The sequence below is a fragment of the Canis aureus genome, chromosome 13 (assembly GCF_053574225.1).
Source record: "Canis aureus isolate CA01 chromosome 13, VMU_Caureus_v.1.0, whole genome shotgun sequence".
Taxonomy (NCBI): domain Eukaryota; kingdom Metazoa; phylum Chordata; class Mammalia; order Carnivora; family Canidae; genus Canis; species Canis aureus.
In genome coordinates, this window is record NC_135623.1 from 12,680,691 (window position 1) to 12,703,766 (window position 23,076).

General features: G+C 60.0%; 1 protein-coding gene across 7 annotated transcripts; it reads right to left on the reverse strand.

The window, feature by feature from the left end:
* Positions 1-264: 264 nt before the first annotated feature.
* On the reverse strand, positions 265-22,813 carry MAP7D1 (MAP7 domain containing 1). 7 transcript variants are annotated; one of them, XM_077844756.1, is made up of 18 exons: positions 22,657-22,813; positions 9,162-9,515; positions 8,889-8,957; positions 8,105-8,268; positions 7,288-7,393; positions 5,559-5,669; positions 4,269-4,391; positions 4,006-4,172; positions 3,776-3,921; positions 3,012-3,337; positions 2,626-2,803; positions 2,399-2,537; positions 2,055-2,159; positions 1,737-1,790; positions 1,546-1,591; positions 1,353-1,443; positions 1,043-1,236; positions 265-858 (listed from the first exon to the last, which is right to left on the reverse strand). In XM_077844756.1, exons 1-18 carry the CDS (start codon positions 22,700-22,702, stop codon positions 848-850), a joined length of 2,430 nt encoding a protein of 809 aa, XP_077700882.1. In that variant the 5' UTR covers positions 22,703-22,813; the 3' UTR covers positions 265-847. The 7 variants fall into 7 exon arrangements, with proteins under 7 accessions (XP_077700882.1, XP_077700881.1, XP_077700885.1 ...); XM_077844755.1 differs by having other exon boundaries at positions 7,279-7,393; XM_077844759.1 differs by lacking the exon at positions 5,559-5,669.
* Positions 22,814-23,076: the final 263 nt, after the last annotated feature.

The window sequence follows — 23,076 nt, forward strand, 5'->3', positions numbered from 1 at the left end:
GATGTTGAGGAAGCCACTCGGTGTCTCGGACACCCGTCCGCTCCACTGTGAAGTCCCCGAGAACGGAGGCGGCGTCTTTCCCTGCTTCCGTAGCCCACTGGCTGCCAGCAGACTTGTGAAGTCAATGAATTCATGACGAGGTGGAGACCACAGCGGGAGCCTAGGACTCGCACCGGGTCGGGGTAGGCTCCCGAAGGCCTTAGGATGCAGGGGCCACCTGCCCCCGCCCACCACCGGCCCCAAGGATACATCGGACCGGACCAGCAGAGTTATCCTCACTTTATTTCTGGAGACATTTGATCAGACGCAGTAACACTGATTCTAGGCGAGGGCAGGGGGCGTGGGTACCCCGAAAGCAACCAGTCTCCTGTGGCCCAAGGTGCCCCCCACCCCCGGACCTGGGTGCCCCCTCAGTTACAGTTAAATAGAGAGAGGAAGATCACCCCAGGGAGTCTCGGGAGGGTCTGCCTCCTGCACCCGCCCCCTCCACGCAGAGGGGTCTGAGCACGAGCTATTTACAGTATTCACATCCACTGTACCCCACCAAACCAAGGCAGATACTACAGGTGCCCCCCCCCCCGAGGGAGGAGGCCAGAGAGGCTGTGAGTGTATGTGTGTGTGGGGAGCGGGGTGGCCGCGCGCATGAGCACACGAATGCACTGAGGGGCGGGGTCTGGCTCCGGCCCAAGAGACGTCAGTCTATAAGGTGCAGAGTAAAAATAACAAGAGGACCCACCCCCGGGGGCCCAGGCCACTTCCGGCTTCGATCCGTCTCTTTCTCTTCCAGGCATCCTGGTGGATGATGCAGAGGAGCCCTCATAGCTGCGCCTGGATCCAAGGCCACCCCTTAAAGGACTTCTGCAGGGGAGAAGCAGGAGGGGAACGGTTAAGGCAAATGACGCCTCCAAGCCCTGGTGTCTGGGGGTCTTCAGGGCAGAGCGCGACAGGGGCTCAGGCACAGCTGGGAGAAAGGGCAGGGCTGTGGGGTCGGGGAAGGCTGCTGGGAGGGAGGACTGTGGGTCAGGGACTCGGGGACTCCTACCTGTGACCTGTGGGGGTTGCACCACAGCTTTCTTGAGGAAGGCCTCTGCCTCTGCGAAGGGCAGGAGTGCCTCTGGCGTTCGGCCCAGACTCTTGTCCCCAGAGGGCCCCTTAGGGGAGAAGCCATTCTCCTGGTGTGCAGGGAGAGGCTGCAGGCCATTCACCAGGGACCCTGGCGGCTCCTTGCTGGGCAGGCTGTGGATGCAGGGCCAAGACTCAGGCCCCTCCCGGCCCAGGGCCACCCGGCACCCCAGCCCACAGCTCCAGTGTCCTGCCTCCCTGCTCAGGGCCCCGGCATCGGTGGCTGGTACCTCCACTGAGGCTCCTGGGCGGCCGGGTCCTCTTTCTGCACTGCCTCCTTCTGTAACCCCAAGGGCCGAACCTCCCTGGCTTTCACAGGGTCTGTCACCCGAAAGGAAGGGCCATCAGTTAGGGGCTGGGGAGAGGAGGGAGTCTGAGGGCGGGCGGCAAAGGGGACAGAGACGAGGGGAGCAGGGCCTTCACCTGGGCCGAAGTTGTTGGCTTTCGTTGTCTCCTTTCTGTCCGGCTTCTGCTTTGAATTGGAAGAGTCGTCAGACTCCAGGGCTACCTGCGCCCCACCCCATTGGGATGCGGCCTCCTCCTCTCTCCCAGGCTCCCCCCTTTCCTTCACCCCCCACCCCCCACTGCCGACACCATCTTTGGGGGATCCCGACCTTGGTTTCAGCAGCCTCTGACTTGCGAGTCCTCTTCATGATCTCCTCCAGGCGCTGTTGGGGGGCCCGTCAGTTAGGCTCCCGGCCTGACCCAGTTCTGAACCTCCTGCCTGCCCGACCTCCAGGGCCCTTCCCGCCCCACCAGTCCTTTCCGGGCCAGGAGCCAGGACGCCCCCCACCTCCGTCCTGCCTGCCCTTCCCCAGCCCCAGGCAGGGCCCAGCCACCCCCCTCACCCCCTCGTGCCCCCATACCCGTGGCGGATGAGCCCCAGGCCGGGCACAGCCTCTCCCACACCCACGTAGCACCGCCCTGCACACCTTTTTGCGCTCCTGCCGCTCCTGCTCCTCCCGCTGGAAGTGCTTTTCCCGCTCCAGGCGCTGCCTCTCCGCTTCCTCCCGGGACCGAGCTTCGGCCTCTTCTTTCTGCCCGAGACCCCCATGAGCTCAGAGCGACCCCAGAGAGCTCGGGGCGGCTGGACTCCAGCCTTTGCTCCGGGCCGGACCCACAGCCCTCCACCAGGAGGCGTCCCCCGCGATGCGCCCCCAGCCCTCCACCGGGAGGCGTCCCCTGCGAAGCGCCCCCAGCCCTCCACCAGGAGGTACCCCCACGCGATGCGCACCCCCAGCCCCCCCACCTGCCCCCCTAGCCCCCCGGGGGGCACCTGCTTCTGCAGCCGCTCCTGCTCCTCTTGCTCTGCCTGCGCCTTCTCGCGGGCCTCCTGCTCCTCCCGCCGCCGGGCCTCCGCCTCCCTCTCGGCCCGAGCCTCGGCCTCCCGCGCCAGCTGCTCCTCTCGCAAGCGCCTGGGGGACACGGGCACAGGACGCTTGCTGGGGGCTTGGGCGCGCTCCCCCCGGGGCTGTCCCCCACCTCCTCGCCCCGGGCGCTCACTTGTCCCGCTCCGCTTGCAGCCTCCGCTCCTGCTCCTCGCGCTCACGCTGCTCCCGGGCTTGGCGCCGCTTCTCGGCCAGGAGCCGAGTGGCCTCCTCTCGGTCGGTGGTGCCCGCCATGGGCTTGCTGGGAGTCGTGGGGGGCGCAGGGGCTGGGGGCGAGGTCAGGACTGCAGTGTCTGTGGGGGACCCATGCCCAGGAGTCAGCGTCACCTCCACGATCAGGCCCCTGTGCTCTGGGACCTCGGGGTGACCCGCCCGCGCCTCTGTCGCCCACTGGGCCTGCCGGGCGGCCCCCTTCCCGGCTCCCCACCCCAGGTCCCCAGGCACCTCTAGGCCCAAAGCTCCCCCCACCCAGGCCAAGTTGGCTTCTCTAGCCCTGCCCACCTGCAGGGATGGCCGTGGGCTGCTCCTTCTGGGGCTGAGCGGGTGTGGGCGAGGGCACTGGCGAGGGTGCTGGCGAGGCCGGGGCTGCTGGCTCCTTCTCCTCACTGCTCTTGCTCTTGCTCTGGTTCTTGTCCACCACGCCTGGGGCACTGAGGCTCTCCTTGGCCTCGTCCTTCCTCCGCACCCGCCCCTTGGGTGACACAGTGGTGCCCCGAGGAGATGGCGGTTTGGGGGGTAGAGCGTGGCCAGGCCCTGGGCTGGGGCAGGGAGAGGCAGGCCTGTGCCAGGACGTGGAGGGAGAGGATGGCCGGGCCTTGGCTTTGGGACTGAGAGAAAAGGAAAAGCTGGGCTTGGACCACAGCATCTGAGCGTGTCATTCCTTTGGGAGAGTATCCCCCTCCCCGCGGCCTAGCTCGGCACCCCCCACCTTGTAGGCTCTGTTTCCTTTTAGAGCACGAAGCCCAGCTTGGAATCACACGTCATTTAGGAGTCTTTGACGTCTGTCTCACCAAGAGTCGGTAAGAGTAGTAAGAGCAAGAACTTAGGTCCCTTCATTCTTTCAGCAGGTATTTGGTGGGCACTTCCCAGACGCCAGGCACTGATCTACATACTAGGTAGGGTACTTCGGCCGTCAAAACACTCAGAAAAAAAATATCTGTCCTCCAGGAACTTTCACTTTCATTCTAGGGGCGGGTGCCCAACAGGTACTGGTGACTGGATGGACGGACCCATGAACGAGCGGCCTGGGGACCCTGGGGACCCACCTGAGCTCGGCGGCGTTGCCCACGGACAGGCGCGGGCGTGGAGAGGCGGGCAGTGACTGGCGCTTCTTGAGGCTGCGCTCCCGGGCCAGGGCACTCTTCTCCTTCTCATTTTCCCGCTCCTTGTCCTTCTTCTCCTTTTTCTGCACCTGGCAGGGCGGGAAGGAGAGCGGGTGCGGAGGTTATGGGCTGTGCGCCCCGCGGCCCCCTGCCCCAGCTGCACACCCACTCACCGGGGAGGCCTCAGGCCGGCGGCGGGCCACGGCGGGGCTGCCCCCCGCGCTGGGCTTGCGGCGCTCCCCACGCTCCCCGGTGGGGCCACAGCGGTGCGCGCTTCGGGGGGCGCTGCTCGGCGGCGTCAGGGGGCTGGCGGAGGCCGAGCGCGGGCACACGGGCACGGCTGCAGAGGGATGAGTGCGGTCGGGGTGCGGCCCGCGAGCGAGGCTGGCCCCTGTCCCGCCCCGCGTGGGGGCTCTCCCAGGGCCGCTGCCCCTACCCTGGTCCCGGCCGTTGCGGGGCAGCGTGACCGCACTACGACTCCGTGCCAGGAAGGAGAGGGTGGGTGTCATCAGCCGGTCCACGATGCTGCTCTCCCACGCGCTCAGCTGCAGGCTGCGATCTAGGGGGACAAGGCCACAGCAGGTTAGAGCGGGTGGGTGGGGGCCGTGGCCAACAGGCAAAAGCCTGGAGGGACAGCCGGGTTCCATGCATGCCAAGCCCCGAGAGGCGTCCCCAGGACCCTTACCCCATCAGGTGGGGCCGCCTTGGTCTGCCCCGGGGCCTGACCTCCCCTGAGACGCAGGCAAGGAGACGCTTCCCAGGGCAATGCCCCGCAAGGCCGCAGGGCCCCCTCTGCCATGTTCCCTAGGTGACAGCCCCTGTCCGCTCTGCATCCCAGCACAGAGCCCTGGTCCCTTTGCTGCCAGAGGGCTGGCCTGGGGAAGCACGACCCCATGGCTGGGGACAAGGAGGGTCCCTGTGCTCCTGACTGAGGGGTGTCCCATGCCAGACACAGGCTGCGAGGGGGCCTGGCAGGCCTGGGCCACCCTGCTCTGTCCCCTCAGCTGCTGGGTTATTTTTAAGCCTCAGTCAGGTGGAGTTGGTACAGCAGCTGATTTGGTTGCTAGGCAACAGAACAACCAAATAAAAGCCGGAGAAACTTATAAATAACTCCTACCACGGCCCCTTCACATGTGAGCACCAGGGCACGGTGGGAGCACAGGGGCCGTGCCACGCCGGTTGGCCGCAACTCTGGAGCCAGTGAAGGCCCCGGCCAGGGCTCTGAAGGCACAGAGGGTGGGGGTGTTCGGGCCCCCCAGGGTGGTGCCGGAATAAGGGCCCCCCTCTGCACACACAGCACCCAGGCTAGTCCAGGACTCAGGGGCGAGGCCACCTGCCTCAGGCTGGCCGAAGCCAGCTGACTGTGGTTGATGAGGCTGCCTGCCTGTCCCACTCTCCACCCCTACCCCTGACCCCACTCCCGCCCCCACCTCCACCTGCTGTTGAGGCCTCAGCCAGGCTTCCTTTCTGTCTGCTGGGAAACTGCCCTTTGTCTCTGTTCTCTTCCCCTGCAGGGGACCCCTCTGTCCTCAGGGTCCAGACCCATACGCCGCCCCGCCGGCTCCTCTGAGGGGCACAGAGCGCTGGGTGGGGAGAGTGGGGATGGAGACCTGGTGTAGGAGAGGCTCCTGGGACCTGCCTGGGGCTCTTGCTGAGCTCTGGAGGAGGCGTGGGGGAGTGGGGCCACAAGGGGCTCTGGAGGGAGGAGGGCTGGGCCTTCTCTTACTTCTACTGGGGGAGTTCCAGAGCGTGGCAGAGGACTTTGAGAGCCGCTTGTTGATTATAGAGTCCACGTGTTTAGGCAGGTTTACTGCCGACACGGAGCACCTGCTCCCACCTGGAGGGGAAAAGACACGGCATTAGGGCCGGGCCGGACAGAAGCCAGTGGTGGGGGCACTGAGGCCTTCCATTCAGGATGCTCCGAGGGCAGGGCGGGAGAGGGAGGAGTGGGCAGGCTAGGAAGGGGAGGAGGAGGCCGTCTTGGCTCTGGGGCAGGGGTGGGGAGGGGGAGGAGAGGTGACCCGAGACAGCCTGGATTGGGGGAGCTGATGGAGCAAGAACAGAGGAACGGGATGGAGCAGAACTAGAGAAACGTTCACCTTCCTGGCCAGGAAGCCATTCCGTGGGGCTGGGCGCTGCAACCCCTCCCCGCCCACCCCCCAGCCACCCAGGGTTGGCACTTGCTGGCACTGCCCCACCAAGGTGCTATGGCTATGACATCCACGTCCTGGGACGAATGCAGAGACATTCCCAAACAGAAGAACCCACAGCCATAGTCACTCACACAGATCCACACGTTCCTAGGGGCACACGAAGGCAAAGACATGCAGGCACGGGCACAGGGAGTAAAAGGTACACTTCCACATGCACACGTGTGAGCAGACATGCGCAGACACAGAAACAAACACTGACAGCTTATGTGCCAGACCCAGATGCACACAGGCACAAGCACATCGAGGCAACTTCATTGTGATACTCGTAACAGCTAACGTTTGTTGGATGCTTACCATGTACCAGGCACTGTGCTGGGCACTACACCCATGTTACCTCACTTGATCCTCCCAAACATCTACCTACAACCTCGGAGGCAAGTAGCATAGTTATCCCCATTTTACAGATGAAGAGAGTGACATCGAGATGTTAGAGGTCACACCACAAGTGCCAGAGCCGGGATGCTAGCCCCGTTCTGAATTGGGAGCCCGCGCGGAGGCAAACACGCACAGAGTAAGACGCACAGCGCACGGGTCCACGAGCACACGCACCAGGAGCACAGCCGGAAATACTGAGCTTTGCCATCACAGAAAGACACCCACACACAATGGTGCATGCATGCCGGCCAAGAATCACACCCAAATCCTGATGGCCCTACATGAACAAAACTCAGAGACACAAATCCGCCTCCCCAGACACGGACGCAAGGGGGTGACAGTTTTCTTAAGTACCCAGTGTCTGTGGGGCATTAAAGCATTCTTTACTGTGTCCTCAACCAGTAGTCACAACAGGGACAGGTCAGCCTAATTTAAAATGACAGAGGTGGGACACCTGGGTGGCCAGAAGTTTGGCACCTGCCTTCGGCCCAGGGCATGATCCTGGAGTCCCAGATCGAGTCCCACATTGGGCTCCCCGCATGGAGCCTGCTTCTCCCTCTGCCTGTGTCTCTGCCTCTCTCTCTGGGTCTCTCATGAATAAATAAATAAAATCTTTAAAATAAAACGACAGAGGTTTGAAGAGCAAACCAAATGAAGAGGATTCACCTCTGACTTGATTGACAGCAGAAGCCCTTGGAAGGGACAGCTTGGTTTACAAGCCCGTTCCAGAAGACACAGGTCGCACGAAGCCAGGCATACACCTGCTGGCAGCTCCTGGCATGAAGCTGCCCCCGCCCAGCGCCACTCCCCGGGTGCCAGCCTCGCCCGCCCGCCCACCAGGCCCTCCTGCCCACTCACTGGTCTTACGTCCGGGGGAGCCGTGGTGCAGGGCTCCTGCCCAGGACCAGCGCTGCTGCCGGATTTCGGCCCACGTCTTCTTCACTGACCGCTGGATGGCGGCTTCATAGCGCTCCTGGGGGAGAGGTCTGGGCTCAGAATCACTCACCATACCTGCGACCATACCTGCGAGAAGGGGCCCTTTTCTCTCCTGTGACAATGCCGCCACACCCAAGAAGTTGTCCCTGACTCACTGCAGGTAACCAAGGTTACTGGATCCCCGCTATGATTAAAGACCAGCTTGTTCTTGGGGGAGCTTTGCACTGTTCTTGAGTCATTTCCTGGATGTCTGAGCTGTTCCTCTGAGGATGAGGTGGGACTTTCCCTTCCCTGCCTGGGGCTCCGAGGCGGGGCCTGTCCCCCTGGCCCTGAGGGTCCTGACCTTGGGACTAGGTTTTCCTTGCAGCCTAAGCACCCCACCCCTACCCCCACCCCCCTACTGGGCCAGGCCACTTTTTCCTCCCTTTCCTCCCCAGGGCTCAAGCTGGGGCTCAGCACACTCACACAGACCCGCATACACGCAGACACACACCCAGATCCGCATACTGACAGCGCACGGTTACAGGTGCCCGCCCCCTGCACGCACAGCACCAGGCGTGTCTGCAGCAGCACAGATGCCCACATTGCCCACTCAGATGCATCTGCAGGTGTGAGCGCACATATTGCCGGGTAGATGCCACAGCGGCGTGGACCCAGACGTGCGCACCCACGGAGCCGGGGTCCACGTGTGTGCGCGCACCGGTCTGCAGACCTGTGCGCCCCAAGTTAGAAACGGGGTGGCGCGCACCTTGTTCTTCTCCAGCTTCTGTCGCTGTCGCTCCTCCAGGGCCGCCCGGCGCTGCTCTGCCTTAAGCCTCTGCTCCTCCAGCCGCCGCCGGCGCTCCTGCAGCTGCTTCTCCCGCAGCGCCTTGGCCTTCTCCTCCTTCTCCAGCCACACAGCTTTCTTGGCCGCTGTGGGAAGGAGCCCCGGGGGGGTGTGAGCGGCTCCGCAGCAGCCAGGCCAAGCGCATCTCCCCGGAGGAGGTGGCCTTCCCTGTGATCCTGGCTTCAGGGGGGTCTTTCCTCTGCCTGCTTGGTGGTGGTGATGGGGGTGCTGATGGGGGGGCGGTGCCTCGGCTCCCAGACTCCCTGCCTCAAACCTTAGGGCTTCCGGCAGACAGGGTCAGGCCTCAGGAGGAGGCTTTCCCTGATGGAAGGTCTGTTTCTCCCCCCCAGGCCTCTCATGGCCTCTGGGTGCTAAAGGAGAAATGGGTTCTTCGGGGCCAGATCCCTGTCTGACTTTGGAGCGGATTTTCACGTACTGTGCTTAAGAGCATGGGACTGAGGGTGAGCTGAGGCTCCTGGGTCTGACCTCAGGTAGTCCACTGGCTGCGTGTGGCTTAGGAAGGTAATTTCATCTCTCTGAGCCCTTGTGTCCCCGTCCTCAGAAGGGGAGCAAGAGAATTCAATGAGATGATGTGTGTACGGCTCCCAGCACAGGGCTCGTAATTAAGTGTTCAGAAGTGTGAGTGCTGTGGAAGAAGGACTGATGGTGAGGGTGGGGGGGCTGATGACGCGTGCCCAGCACTCACCCAGGTACTTGGCTCGTTCTTCTCGCCGCTCCTTTGCCAGCTTGTGTCTCTCTCCTGCTTTCTTTACATCTTAAGTCAAGAGAATGAGAACAGACTTAGGTCGGAGGCTCCCCCCTTGAAAAGGGAGTCAGCCTCAGGGCCCTCCCCCAGGCCTCATCCCCATCCCTCTTCCCATCTCCTCCTGGGCACCAGGAGACTCCCTCCGGTGGCATCATCCAGGGCTGGAAGGCTGAGCCAAGGAGTGTGGCCCAGGCCTAGGGACATCATATGTACCTTGCTTGGTGGGAGGGCTGTCTGACGCTTGCATCACTGTCGGGGCTGGTTGGCTGCTCCTTCGGGGAGGCCTGGCATCCCGTGGGCCTGTGGCTGGTGGGGTGGGTCCCCTGATCTTCCCTTCTGAGAAAGGGGACTCTTCCTGCTGGGAGGCTGATCCAGGCCCAACGGGCCTTGGGGGGCTCTCTGGTTCCAGCGGGAGCTGCTTAGAACTAGAGGCATTCTTCATGGCTGGAGGGGTGTCTGGGGGAGTGTCAGGGACCAGGGCTGACATCGGAGGTGGTGGTGGTGGCGGCGGGGAGGGGTCCCCTTCTGGAGAAGGTCTGGGCTCTGGAGGGGTCCTGGCTGCCACCGCTGGAAGAGCAACACAAGAGAGGAGACAGAGTCAGAGAGCGTAGCCGTGTTGTCAGTTCAACACGCTCTGTCCCTCATCCCGCTGACCCATCCCTTCATCCACACAGCGTGGGTACTGAGCTCCTGTGTGCCGGGCTCTGTTCCAGAGACTAATGATACCACGGTGAGAAAACAGCCACGGTCCCTGCGTCTGTGGAGCCTACCTTCTGGCAGGTGGACAGACAAACAGCTAGGCAGCCACAGCGTAGGATGGATCCTACGTCTGGGGGTAACAGAGCGGAGGTGGTCAGCCCACGTTTGGGGGGCTTCCTGGAGAAGTAATCAAGCTGGGAGCCAGAGGGGGAGCTGGAGTTGACAGAGCAGAGGAGGATGGGGTTCTGGCAAAAAAAGAAGAGCATCGGGGATCCCTGGGGGGCTCAGGGGTTTAGCACCTGCCTCCCGCCCAGGGCATGACCCTGGAGACCCGGGATCGAGTCCCACGTCAGGTTCCCTGCTTCTCCCTCTGCTTGTGTCTCTGCCTTTCTCTCTCTCTGTGTCACTCATGAATAAATAAATAAAATCTTGAAGAAGAAGAAGAAAAGAAGAAGAAGAAAGAAGAAAGAAGAAAGAAGAAGAGCATCTGCAAAGGGGCAGAAGGGAGCAGGGTGTATTAGAAACCGTGGGCTGTTGGCAGCACTGACGAGTGCCCGAGTGAGCGGTAATGGCTGGTTTCCATGCCTGCCTCCCCCAGCCTTTCTGCTCGACACCGGGTCACAGTGCCCAGCTCAAGGCCCGGAACACAGAGGCAGCCAGTGCTGGGCACGGGGGACTGGCCGGGAGGAAGGACACGAGCACGGGCCCAGCAATGCCGTGCTAACTCCCCGGTGGGGTGGGCAGCCAGTGGCTTTCACTCTGTGATCCTTCTTCCTTTCCCAAACACCCACAGATTTCTTCTATTAAGACAATAATATTTCACGGGGTGCCCAGGTGGCTCAGCAGTTGAGCCTCTGCCTTCAGCTCAGGCCGTGACCCTGGGGTCCTGGGATCAAGTCCCCCATCAGGCTCCCCGCAGGGAGCCTGCTTCTCCCTCTGCCTGTCTCTCTGCCTCTCTCGGTGTCTCTCATGAACAAATAAAATCTTAAAAAAAAAAAAAATCGTATTTCGAGAGCTCTGTAGAAGACAACAAAGTGCCAAGTAAGGAGACCACACGGCTGGGCATGGCGCTGTCTATGCACACACGTGGCACATGTGTGGGGAGCCGAAAGCCAGGCTTTGGCGTCAACTGGATGAAGGCCCAGTTCTGATTTTACCACCCCAACGTGGGGCATGGAAGGCACGCCTCCCCAGCACTGCACCTCCCCATGGTGAAGCCACTCAACCTTTTTTTTTTTTTTTTTTTAATTTTTATTTATTTATGATAGTCACAGAGAGAGAGAGGCAGAGACACAGGCAGAGGGAGAAGCAGGCCCCATGCACCGGGAGCCCGAGGTGGGAATCGATCCCGGGTCTCCAGGATCGCGCCCTGGGCCAAAGGCAGGCGCCAAACCGCTGCGCCACCCAGGGATCCCCCCCCTTTTTTTTTTTTTAAGTCTCAGTTTTCCCTTCTGTAAAATGGGGATGATGAGCCCAAGCTGGTGGGGGTGTCAGAGAAGTACTGGCAGGATTCGCATGCCAGCGCACAACACTCCCCCGCCTGCGGGTCCTCTAAAGCCCTGCATGTTGAGTCCTGGTCCCGTCGTCTGCTGCTACTGGGTGCCACCGGGACGATGGGGACACTGCCACTGCACCCAGGTTTAGGGAGCAGGACCAGGACCGCAGCAAGGTGACTCTAAGGAAGCATTTTTCGCTTTCACGGGATGTCTCCACCGGACCAAGTCCTCTCCTCTGGGATATCTGGCCCCCCCCAGGAGGTGGCAAAGTCCCCAGCCCTGTGGGTGACAGCGTGTGTGTAGGGAGAGGACAGTCCAAGGAGCCAGGCTTGGGACTCTGCACACCTTTTTTGGGGAGACAGGTGTCCTGGGGCTGAATATGGACTCTGAAGGCAAACTATCTGAATGTGAATTCAGGCTTCCCTGTTACCTGTGTGACCCTGGGCTGCTTACAGACCGTCTCTGTGCCACAGCCCCCTGCCATGGGAGAGGGACAGTACCCATCTCACACGATTGTGATTCTAGTGATGACAACAGCCCTTAACAGTTATAGGTTCCTCAAGAGCTTCCTATATTCAAAGCATTTCACAATATTTGTCTTTGCCCCCACTGACAATAATTATGAAGGAGGCACTACAAATATCCTTTTTAAGGATGCCTGGGTGGCTCGGTCAGTCCAGTGTCTGCTTTCGGCTCAGGTCATGATCCCGGGGTCCTGGAATCGAGCCCCACGTCAGGGTCCCTGCTCAGCAGGGAGCCTGCTTCCCCCTCTCTGTCTGCCCCCACCTCCCCTTTGCACTCTCTCCCCTGCACTCTCTCCCCGCCCCCAAATAAATATACAGAATCTTTTAAATAAATAAGTAACTTAATAAACAGCTTTTTTTCAAGATGGGAAAAGAAGAGCAATTTGAGGTCACTCAGCTGGTAACTGAAGGAGCCTGGACTTGAACCCAGCGTCTGTCACCAGAGCCCGTGCTCTTCCCAGTTGCAGCTTCCTGCCTGTTTAAGGCAGTATGAAGTAATATGTGTTATGCAATGAAATCTGAGGCTCACGGTTTTTCCCTCATTCCCTCCCTTGCAGCTTCCTGGGCTCCAGGCAAGAGCCCCGGCTGAGGCCCCGTCTCCCCGAGGCCCGTCCAAGTCAGCCAGTAGCCCACCCTGCTTTCCCCGCACAGGCCACAGAAGGCTGCCTGGCCACTACCAGTCTACTTCCCAGACACCTGAAAACTCTGTCCCACCTCCAGTGGGCAACATAAGCAGCAGCAATCCTTTAGTGAGTGTTTACTGTATACCTGGAACGGAGCTAGGCCTTTGTGTCCTCATCCTGCACCCTCATATGAGCTCTGGGAGGCAGAGATTCTGATCCCCACTATACAGATGAGACAGTCAAAGCTCACCCAGGTGATTTGCCCAGGGGCATAGAACATGTGGCAGAGGCAGGATTTGAACCTGGACTGTCTGGGGCCAAAAAGCTTAGGTGTGTGCGCACCAAGCTCGAAGGCTGAGGGTGAGGCCTGTTTATTGTCGTCCTCCTAGCACCTGTGCGTGCTGCGGGTGTTGCAAGGAAAACTGGTAGGCGGCTATTTGTCTGCACCTAGGTAAATCACACCCATCGGGCAAGACAGCGAATCTCCAAGTAGGTCCCGGCTAGCTGCGTGTGCAGCTTGGGAGGAGGAAGAGGGATCAGGCCTGGAAGGCTCTAGGCCTCAGATCAGACAGGCCCGAGGGGGAAACAGCAGCTCTGATCTGGGACCTTGGGCCAGCCCTGAGCCTGCATGAGCTTCAGTTTCCTTCCTGGGTGGTTGGCACCAGGGGCGAGTAGGTACATCATCTCTGACACCTGGCAGGGGCTCAGGAGGTGGCGCTGGCCCAGGGGAATCTGTCCACTTCTCCGGATCTTTGCTCTAAGAGCCCACTTGGGTCAGGCTCTCATTCCCGCTGCTCCATGACACTGCTCTTCTCAAGGTCACCAATGGACATGGCTCACTCAGCCACTGTCTCTCCGTCCTCGTCGCCCTAAGCCAGGGGCTGCATTTGACACGGCTGATCCTCAGATGCTCCCCAAACACTTTTGCTCTTGGCTGTGGAGACAACACACTTCTCCTGGTGCTCCCTCTACCTTGCTGCCTGTGACTGCTCAGGCTTCTTTGCTGATCCCTCTCTAATTGCCCAACCTCTTAGCGCCAGGTGCCCCAGGCTCAGTGGAGGACCTCATCTCTCCTGTCTGCATGCACTCCCTTGGTGACCTCATCCAGACTCATGGCTCTAAATACCATTGCTCTGCTGATGACAACCAAGCTTGTATCTCCAGCCCAAACCTCTCCCTTGAGTTCCAGTTTCGCTCATGCAACTCCCTATTTGACACCCCTGCGTGTCCTACAGACACCCCAAATTGAACACAACCCAAGCGGGGCTCCTAATCTTCTCCCTGAACCCCGCTCCTCCCCCAATTTTTCCCCATCTCAGTCAACGCCAACCCCCAACTCCCGGTTTCTCGGGCCAAAAAACTTGGGAGTTGTTTTAGAATCTTTTCTTATCTCACATCCCACATCTAATCTCTCAGTAAATCTTTTTGGCTCCATGTGCAAAGTACATTCTGAATCTAACCACTTCTCACCATCTCCACTTCTGTCCTCTTGGTTCAGCCACTCTCATCCCTTAGAAAGACTCCTTGCTGGGGCACCTGACCTGGCTGGCTCAGTCGGTGGAGCGTGCTCTTGATCTCGGGGTTGCGAGTTCGAGCCCCACATGGGGTGAAGAGGTTACTTAGAAAATAAAATCTTGGGGACGCCTGGGTGGCTCAGCAGTTGGGCATCTGCCTTTGGCTCAGGGCGTGACCCCGGGTCAGGGGATGGAGTCCCACATCGGGCTCCCTTCAAGGAGCCGGCTTCTCCCTCTGTGTCTTTGCCTCTCTCTGTGTTTCTTATGAATAAATAAATAAAATCTTTTAAAAAATCTTTTTTGGGGAGCACCAAAGGCATCACCCAGGTGCCCCAAAAAATAAAATCTTAAAAAAAAAAAGACTGCCAGCTGTCATTTTTTGTTCCCTTTTCATCTTTTCTCAATGCAGCAGCTGAGTGATTCTGTTTAAAAATAAGTTAGATCGGGATCCCTGGGTGGCACAGCGCTTTAGCGCCTGCCTTTGGCCCAGGGCGCGATCCTGGAGACCCGGGATCGAATTCCACGTTGGGCTCCCGGTGCATGGAGCCTGCTTCTCCCTCTGCCTATGTCTCTGCCTCTCTCTCTCTCTCTCTCTATGACTATCATAAAAAAAAATATATATATATATATATATATATATATATATATATATATGTAAAAGTTAGATCGGGGATCCCTGGATGGCTCAGTGGTTTAGTGCTTGCCTTCAGCCCAGGGGATGGTCCTGGAGTCCTAGGATCAAGTCCCACATCAGGATCCCTGCAAGGAGCCTGCTTCTCTCTCTGCTTGTGTCTCTGCCTCTCTCTGTGTGTCTCTCATGAATAAATAAATAAAATCTTTAAAAAAAAAAAAAGATCCAGTCACTCTCTTGACAAAACCCTCTGAAGAAGCCCCATCTCTTGGGAAGGAAAAACCAAAGCCCTGAGGACCTTCAGGACCCCCACCACCGTTGCCCCTGCTGCCTTCAGACCATCATCTCTTGGGCCTCATCTCCCCCCCACCAACCCCCATCTGCTCAGTCTCTTCTAGGCGCCTTCCAGGTTCCCTCTGCCAGACTCCTCCGCTCCCATTACCTCCTCAAGGTCCTTACTCCAAATGTCACCTCTCACTTATGCCTTCCATGACTCTATTCAAAATTACAAACTGCAGTGGAAGTCTCCCTCCCCTTTCCAGGTGTATGTTTTCTTCCCAATTCTATTTTGTGAACACTGTTTTGACACTGCCTCCCACCTCTAGGAGATGGTCTCCGCGGGGCACACGTGTGTCTGTTCTGTGAACTGTTCTAAGGCCAATAGGCAGCACATAGGTGCTCCACCACTATCTGCCAAATGAGTAAGTCAATGAGCTCCGCCTTGGCTGATATCACAGCAGCAGCTCTCCTGCCTGGATGACTACAAAGTCTCCCCACTGCTCTCCCTGCACCCCTTCCCGCTTCGATCCTCATGCAGCAGCCAGAGTAAGTGTTTGCAGGTGCAGATCTGATCCTGGTGCTCTTGAAACCTCTCAGTGGCTTCTCATTGCTCTAAAAACAAAATTCTTGAAGTCTAACAAGTCTGGCATAGTCTGAAGTCCCCGTCCCCATCTCCTGCACCTCTTGAGTCTCCTTTCCACGCCCCCCGCTTGATTTCTGCACTGACCTTTGAATTCCAATAACCACTCACATTCCCTCCTGCCACGGGGCTTTTGCACATGTTCTTTCTACTCCTGTCTTAGTTAAGCCCCATTTGGCCTTCAGATCTTCACTCGGACATCATTTTCCCCAGGGAAGCCTTCCCTGGCCTCTTTGATCAGGATAGATTCTTGCAGGATTCCTGGGTGGCTCAACAGTTGAGCACCCACCTTGGGCCCAGGGTGTGATACTGGAGTCCCGGGATCGAGTCTCCCGTCGGGCTCCCTGCATGGAGCCTGCTTCTCCCTCTGCCTGTGTCTCAATCTTTCTCTCTGTGTCTCTCATGAATAAATAAATAAAATCGTTTTTTAAAAAAAGTATAAATTCCTTCATTACATACAGTCAGGGCTTCGTGTGCCTCTTACTTGGAACACCGTGACTGTCACAATATTCAACCTTCTCGTGTGCTTCTCTTTGTTGAGCCTCCCCTTAGCCCGAGACGAAGCACTACAAGGGCTGGGCCAGGCCTGCTTTGCTCACCACCACGTCACCAGCTGCTACCGCAGTGCCAGGTATGCAGAGACAGTCATGAGATGCTGTTGAATGAGAATAAAGTCCTGCACTAGTAGAACGCCACCCTCGTCTATAGCAGTGCAGAGAGAAGATTTTTTTTTTAATCTAATGAAGAGTAAATCCATATAATTTATGAAAGGGATAAATACTTGAAGGGAAGCAACACAACTCCATTTCAATTGGATTTGGGCAGCTTTCCTGGGCGAAGGTGCTCAGATGGAAGTTAAAAATAATAACGAATGTTTGACTCCAGCGGGTCAATGAGAAAGACTTCTCGAGAAGCAAACAGGACATTTGGAGCTCTTCCTTTGACCTGGTGGACTGTTGACCCTAAAGACAAATATTTTCCTCAGAAGTATGCCAACGCTGATGAAACGCCACTGGGACCGTGCCGCCCAGAACAATCTGCAGTAGGCCAAATCAACTATGTGGTTAGTCACCGATCTGCTATGGTTAGACCGATTTCGGACTATTCCTGTTTTCACTCATCGAACGTGATCCTTATGCCGCTGCCTTTTATTTTCGGTCTGTGCCAAACAGTGAGGTTTTAACCGCTGTTTTGTTTTATTTTGCTGATATGGACCAGAAGTATTTGCTAAGAACTGGATAAGAGACGGATAGTTTGTATTTCTTTCTTGGCACCAAAAGCATTCCCCGGGCAAAGGCTGCAGAAGCGGATCGCAGGGGGCAGTGAGGCTTGTCTTCTTCTCAGGAGCCCCCCAGGGACTGTACTCCGGGGGTTTGCGGGAAGATCCGGGCCAAGTCCCCCATGAGGACCTGTCACATGTCTCAGGGTGCTCACTCCCCAGCTCCACCCTCTGGGTGCTGGCAGTCCCTTCCTCTGGTCCCCCCCCCCGCCCCCCGCTTCCATACCAACAACTGCTGCTGGCCCAAACAGTCCTCTCACAACACTGATAACACAGTCTGGCTTTTCTGTTTGCCTCTGGCCCGTGTCCCTGCCAGCATGAGAGCTCAGGGACAGAGGAGACTGGGTCTCACTTCTCATCACAGCCCCGGGGCTTATACAGGACCTGCCGGCACAGAGTGGGAGTGCTGGGTCTGTTTAAGGAACACGCAGGTGGCTAAATGCAGGACCGGGTGGGAGGCCCCTGGGGAACCACATACCAACACATCGTCAAACCCCAAAGCCTGGTCTCCCTAACCCTAAAGGTCCTGTTCATAACCCTGCGCCTGTCTGCCAGCTGCTAAACGCAGGGAAGGAAACAAGGTAACTTATTAAAGACCTACCCATACGCCCAGCACTCTTGCTCATCTCATCTCATTAGGACAGCCCTAAAAGGAAAGCTCTATGGATGGCCCCTGTTTCACAAGTGGGAAGACTTACTCAGACATGTTAAGTCAACATCAGAGGTAGGATTTGAACCCAAGGCTATCTGATGACAAGAGCCTTATGTCACACTGTTTTTGGTAGGCGTCCCATCACCCCTCCTCCAGGCTCCCGCCTGTTCCCTGAAGAAGGAAGTGACTTGGTGGCTCCTTCAGGGAGGCGTCCCCCAAGATGGTGAAGGGTGCAGGTGGGGCAGGCAGGCACTGAGCTCAGAGGGCAGGAATGCAGGAAAGGCAGGCTCCTGCCCAGGCTGGCCACCAGGAGGCAGGAAGTGAGGCACCTGGGCAGGGGCTGGTGGGGGGGTGGTGAGCGGCCCTCCTCCAGGGGGGCCGAGCCAAGGAGGACCGGGGAGAGCCAGCGGAGGGGGGCATACAGACAGCACCCCGGGGTGGGCAGCCTGAGGAAGCAGAGGCCGAGGCATGGGAGAGGAAACAGGACGGAGATGAGCCCTCGGGCTCTCACAGCAGCTCGTCGGGGGTCGGCGCTGGGCCCGGCAAGTGAAGACGACGGGGCCCGAGGGAGGGCAGGGACACGGGGACGGTGCACAGGTGCACACCGCGGACAGAGGCACTCGGATGGTGCGGGCAGAGCCTGAAGGACGGTGAGAGGCCAGGCACATCTTTCCTCCCTCTCTCCCTCCCTCCCTCCCTCCCTCTCTCCTATATACACAGAAGTCAGACCTCGTGGGGTTTGGAACTCCATACGCACACGCACACGCGGGGCCAGGCACCTGTTGCGAGGCGCGGGCGAAGCCTCAGCGCCCCCCCCCCCACTGAGACGTCCCCAGTGAGCTGTACAGCCTCCTCCTCCAGGAGGCCCCACGGGCACCCCTTCCCCCGGGCCCAGGAAAGTCCAGTTCACGGGGCACAGCCAGTGCGCCGTCAGGCCCAGCTCCACGCCACAGAGCCATCGGCCCCTGTCACCTTCACCCCAGCCCCAGGAGGCAGACGTTGTCGCCCCGTTTGAAGACACAGATTCAGAGAGATTGAGACACTTGCTTAAGTGGCACAGCCACGAGCAGCGACGCCGAGGTTTGGGCCTGCGGCAGCCTGCCAGTCTGTCCCTGTGCTGTCACCCAAAGGGGGTGGCCTCGTGGGCTTCCCTGCCAGGCGGATGGAGACGGAGGGGGAGGGATGCGCCCCGGGCTGGGACACAGGCGACCCTTAGGGGGCAGCACTTCCCGGCCGGAGGGGAGCCAGCGGGCTCTGAGAGTCAGTGACCTGGGAGGGGGCAGGGGCTCGAGCCCCCTAAGGACCTGGGCCACAGGCCCCTGGCGGCCAGGCCGCGCCTCCGCGGGCCCTAAGCCGGGACCAGGACTCACTGCACATCTGAAGGAGCTCCCGTCTGGGTTGGTGGCCATTGTTCCCAGCCTCCAATCAGGAGCACCCACTTCCTGTTATTTTAGGCGGCAGGAAATGACCCCATCCCGCAGCCCAGGCCCCGCCACGGGTCCTCCCTCAGCCCCACGCTAGGCCCAGGATGCTCGGACTGTCACCACCGCCTGGGGCCAGGGCCTCCTTCTGGTCTGACCCACTCAGACTCCAACCCGACAAGATGCACGGGGGACCCGCGCTCTGCTGTCTGCTAGAGAAGGATCACAGGGTCCCTAAGACCAAGCTACGTAGAGAAGAAGGGAAGCAGATCAGACTTTACCACCCGCTGGCTCAGAGTGGTTTGGTGCGGAGGCTTTAGAGTCAGATGAACCTGGGTTCAAATCCTACATCTGCCAATTCCTGGCTGCGTGACTTCAGGCCAAGGCCTTCCCTCTCTGATCCTCATCTCTAAAATGAGGATGATATTAGGCCCTATTCAGGGACTGTTTTGAGAACCAGATGAGACCATGCACATGACCTGCTAAGCATCATGCCTGCACGGAGAAGGCCCTTGATAAATAGGAGTGGGAGATAAGTTAGACTCATCCCTGGTGAGAGGCCACATCTCCTCTTACAAGCGAGGAGTGCTGATGGAGGCAGCAGCACCATGCTCTCTACCCCCTACCATGCTCTCTGCTCCCCTCGGGGCAGAGCTGCAGCTGAGAGGTGGTGGAGGAGACGCTGAAGCCTGTGCCCGGGGTGCCAGGCGGTGCTACCACAGCCAACAAAGCTGCATTATCTGGGCCCTGGCTCCTTGGCTCCCTCACTCGTCCCAGGGCCCAGTGGGGACCCTGGGACGCAGCTCCCTGCTGCTGGTGGCCTAACTTCCAGCCTTGGTTAGGCCTGAGACCTGCCCTGGCCCCCCTCAAGTGCCAACACTCTGGTCCTGGGCCCTGTTTTCAGCTCATTCCCCCTCCCTCAGCCCTGCCCCACCAACAGCTGATGCCATCCTGAAGGGCAGGGGGAGTAAACTGGCCTGGTGCCCCTTCCTCCTCGTTTGCATATGCATGACTGCACATTAGGAGCTCATTAGAGGCTCATTACTGGGCCCACGGGCCCAAGGAGGGACAGAGCTGTCAGTGGGGGGCACCAGAGGGGCTGGCTGCTGTATGTAGAGACATAGCCCATTGTGCCAGTCTTGCCAACTTCTAGTCATCCTTTTAGGTTCACTTCAAACGCCTCCTCCTCTGTGAAGCCTTCCACAAGCAGAGCCCATTATGCCTGTAGGGTTTCCCTGCCCTGAACACCTCTGCTTCCCTCATCCGGCCAGGAGTGCTCAGAGGGGAGCGACTCCGTCTGATTAACTTCTCTGCCATCTGCATACCAGCACTGAGCTGGGACATGGCAGGCATCAGTATGGGGTGCTGGATGACTATCTGCACTCACCTCCGCAGCCCCACCTCAAGCACAGGGTCCCCTCCGTTCCTCAGACACACCTCGGTTCACTTGTGTCCAGAACTCCCCTCCCCTGGCTCTCTGTCCCCTATTTACCTCCTGAAATCCTAATTAGTCACACCTCCTACTCAGGCCTCCAAAGGAATTAAAAACAGTAACAACAACAACAAAAAAAAACAAATAGAGTTTATTGACCACAGACTCTGTGCCGGGCCTAGGCTAAGCCTTTCATGTATTCATCTAATTTCATGATCCCAATATCTCCATGAAATCATCGCTAGCATTATTCTCATTTTATAGATGGGAAAATTTAAGACTCAGGTTAAGCAACTTACCTAAGGTCACACAGTAGTAGGTTATGTTTGATTCCAGAGTCTACATTCTTAAGCAAGCTGGCTCCCAACTCCTGTCCTCACCTCCCCCATATTTTGTACCTCCCTGTTGGCACCAGTTCTGATGAGCCTAACCACAATAATGGTAATGACACTGTATTGCGGGCGTCTGTGTGCCAGGTTCCTTTAGGTATCATCTCTAACCCTCACATTAACCTTACGGGGTTCGATAACACGACCTCCATTTTCCAGGGGCATAAACTGTGGCTGGAGGAGGAAGTCACTTGCTCCAGTCCACACCTGTCCCCCACTCCATGTTGCCTCCTGGAAATGCTCAGGGTGCAAAGGGGACTCAAGCATGGCAGGGATCGTGCCATGCGCACTCGGTGTCTCAGCCCCACACTCAAACTCGACAGGATACGTGCAGTGGGCACCACCTTTAGTCCCCGGAAGCCCTTGGCTTGTAGGAAGCCCCTGTCCCGTTCCCCTTCGCTCTGTGTAGGCATCAGCCACCAGCCTGATCTAGGCTCTCATGTAACTTCATCTGGGCCCTGTGTATAGAAGAGTCTTCCCAACCCCAGACCCTGTAGGCAGTCGTCCCCTCGGGCCCCTCAGTACAGCCAAGCAGGCCCCCATGCCCTCACGTGCAGTCAGGCATCCCACCCAAGGGCCTTAATTATAAACCAGACACTCATTTGGGCCCATTCAGGCCCTGATGCATGTGCCAGTGCATGCGCCCCTCAGACGCAGAGGGCCAATAAGCAGATGAAATGGACCCAGTCTAGCACTCCGTGGGTGTCCCCTCTCAGGCTCCGCGGAGTCCAGACTGACCTGACCCCAGTGCCAGTGCTCCAGTACAGCCTACAAACCTCCCCACCCACGACAGTCTGAAGCTCCCCGCCACCCACCACCTGCGAACTTCAGCTCCCACACCCACGGGTCCCCAGGAAGCGCCCACGCTGGCATGGGGAGGAGCCCACCCACAGCCAAGCGGCTCCACCTTGTCTTGGGCTCTCCGCACCCACAGACACTGTTTCGTGCTGAGCCCACGCCGCAGGGGTCAGGGAGGCGGCAGGGATTAGGCTCTGGGACTCTATGGAGGTGTGAGGTTGGGGCCGCCTCCCCCCTGAGTCAGTGGGAACAGAACTTGGGTCCTCAGCAATCATGTTCTTCCGTCCCTTCCAGGAAGAAAGAGAAAGAGAAATCCCTCCCTCCAACAGCAGGCCCAACCAGAAACCTGTCCCCACCCCCTCATCAGCTGCTCCCAGATCCGAATGGGATTTGCAGAAGTGCTGGGCACTGGTGGTTGGTGGGGTGAGGGGAGGGGAGGGGAGCTCTGATGGTCTGGGGCCTGGAGCCTGTGTAGGGGGGCGGCGGTAGGCATCCCAAGCTTCAGGCCCGAGAATGATGTGGCAGGTCCAGGGAGCGCGGCCTTGAGCCTGCACCTCATTCTGCGGGGTCTCGGGGTCTCGGGCCTGGAGAGGCTGGGGGGGAGCGTGGCCGTACAGGCACGTTTGCTTCTGGCCCCTTCCTCCCCAAATCGGGCTGGGGGGGGGTGTGGGGCAGGCCGGGCTGCGGAGGCGGCGGCCCACTCCCCAGCTCCCCGGCTCCCCGGCTCCCGCCCTCGCCCCGAACAATGCCGCCTCCCCCTCCCCCTCGTCTTTATCCGGCGGGTTCCTTGGCAGCCGCCGCTAGAGACCTCCCCCTGCCCTGCCCTGCCCTGCCCTCCCCTCCCCTCCGCTCCCCTCCCGGCCGGCCCGCCGCCGCAACAGGCCCTTTGCGCGGCAGCTGGGGAGCCGCGGTGGGGGCGAGGTCGCGGCCGGGGCGTGGGGGGCGCCGGGGCTCAGGCTCCAGGGCTCGGGGCCCCCCACGAGCGCGTGCACGCGGGAGTCGCCGCTGCCCCCAGCGCTGGGGAGGGGCGCGGAGACGGCCCGGCCCAACCCGAGGGGCTCCCGGGGCCTGGGGCGGAGCGGAAAGGGGGCGCGCGCGGGCGGGGGTGCGGGGAGCCCGCCGGGCGCCGGCCGTGGGGGAGGGGCAGCTGTCAGGGGATGCGTCGGGGGCCGGAGCCGCGGCCGCTGCAGCCTTTATTTTTAAACTTGCAAGCGGTCAGCGGGCGCGGGCGCGGGCGCGGGCGCGGCGGGGGGGTCCCCTCTCCGCCCCGCGCCCCGCGCCCCGCGCCCGCCCCTCCCCTCCCCGCCGCGCCGCGCCGGCTCCGCGCATACCTGGGGGTGCGCCGGCACGCGGCTCCGCAGGTGGGCCGCTCTCCATGGCTGCGGCGCGCGGGGCCGGGGGCTCAGCGGCGGCGGCGGCGGCGGCCGGCGGCCAGGACGCGGGTCCCGCGGCGCATCACGGCCGGCCCCGCCCGGCGGGCAACTCTCGGAGGCCGGGGCGCCCCGGGAAGGGCGGCGCGGAGAGGCCGGCCGCCCGCTGTGCTCGGCCTCGGCCTCGGCGGCGATCGCGCTCCCTGCCCGGCGCCGGCCCCGTCGCGGCCGCGGCCCAGCCCTATTGTACCGCCGGGGCTGGGCCTGGCCTCCCCGCCGGCGCGTACCAAGTGCGGACGCGGGGAGGGCCGCCCCCGCCGCCGTCGGGCCCGGGCCGCCCGGCCCGCCCGCCCCGCCCCCCGCGCCCCGCCCGCCGGCGCG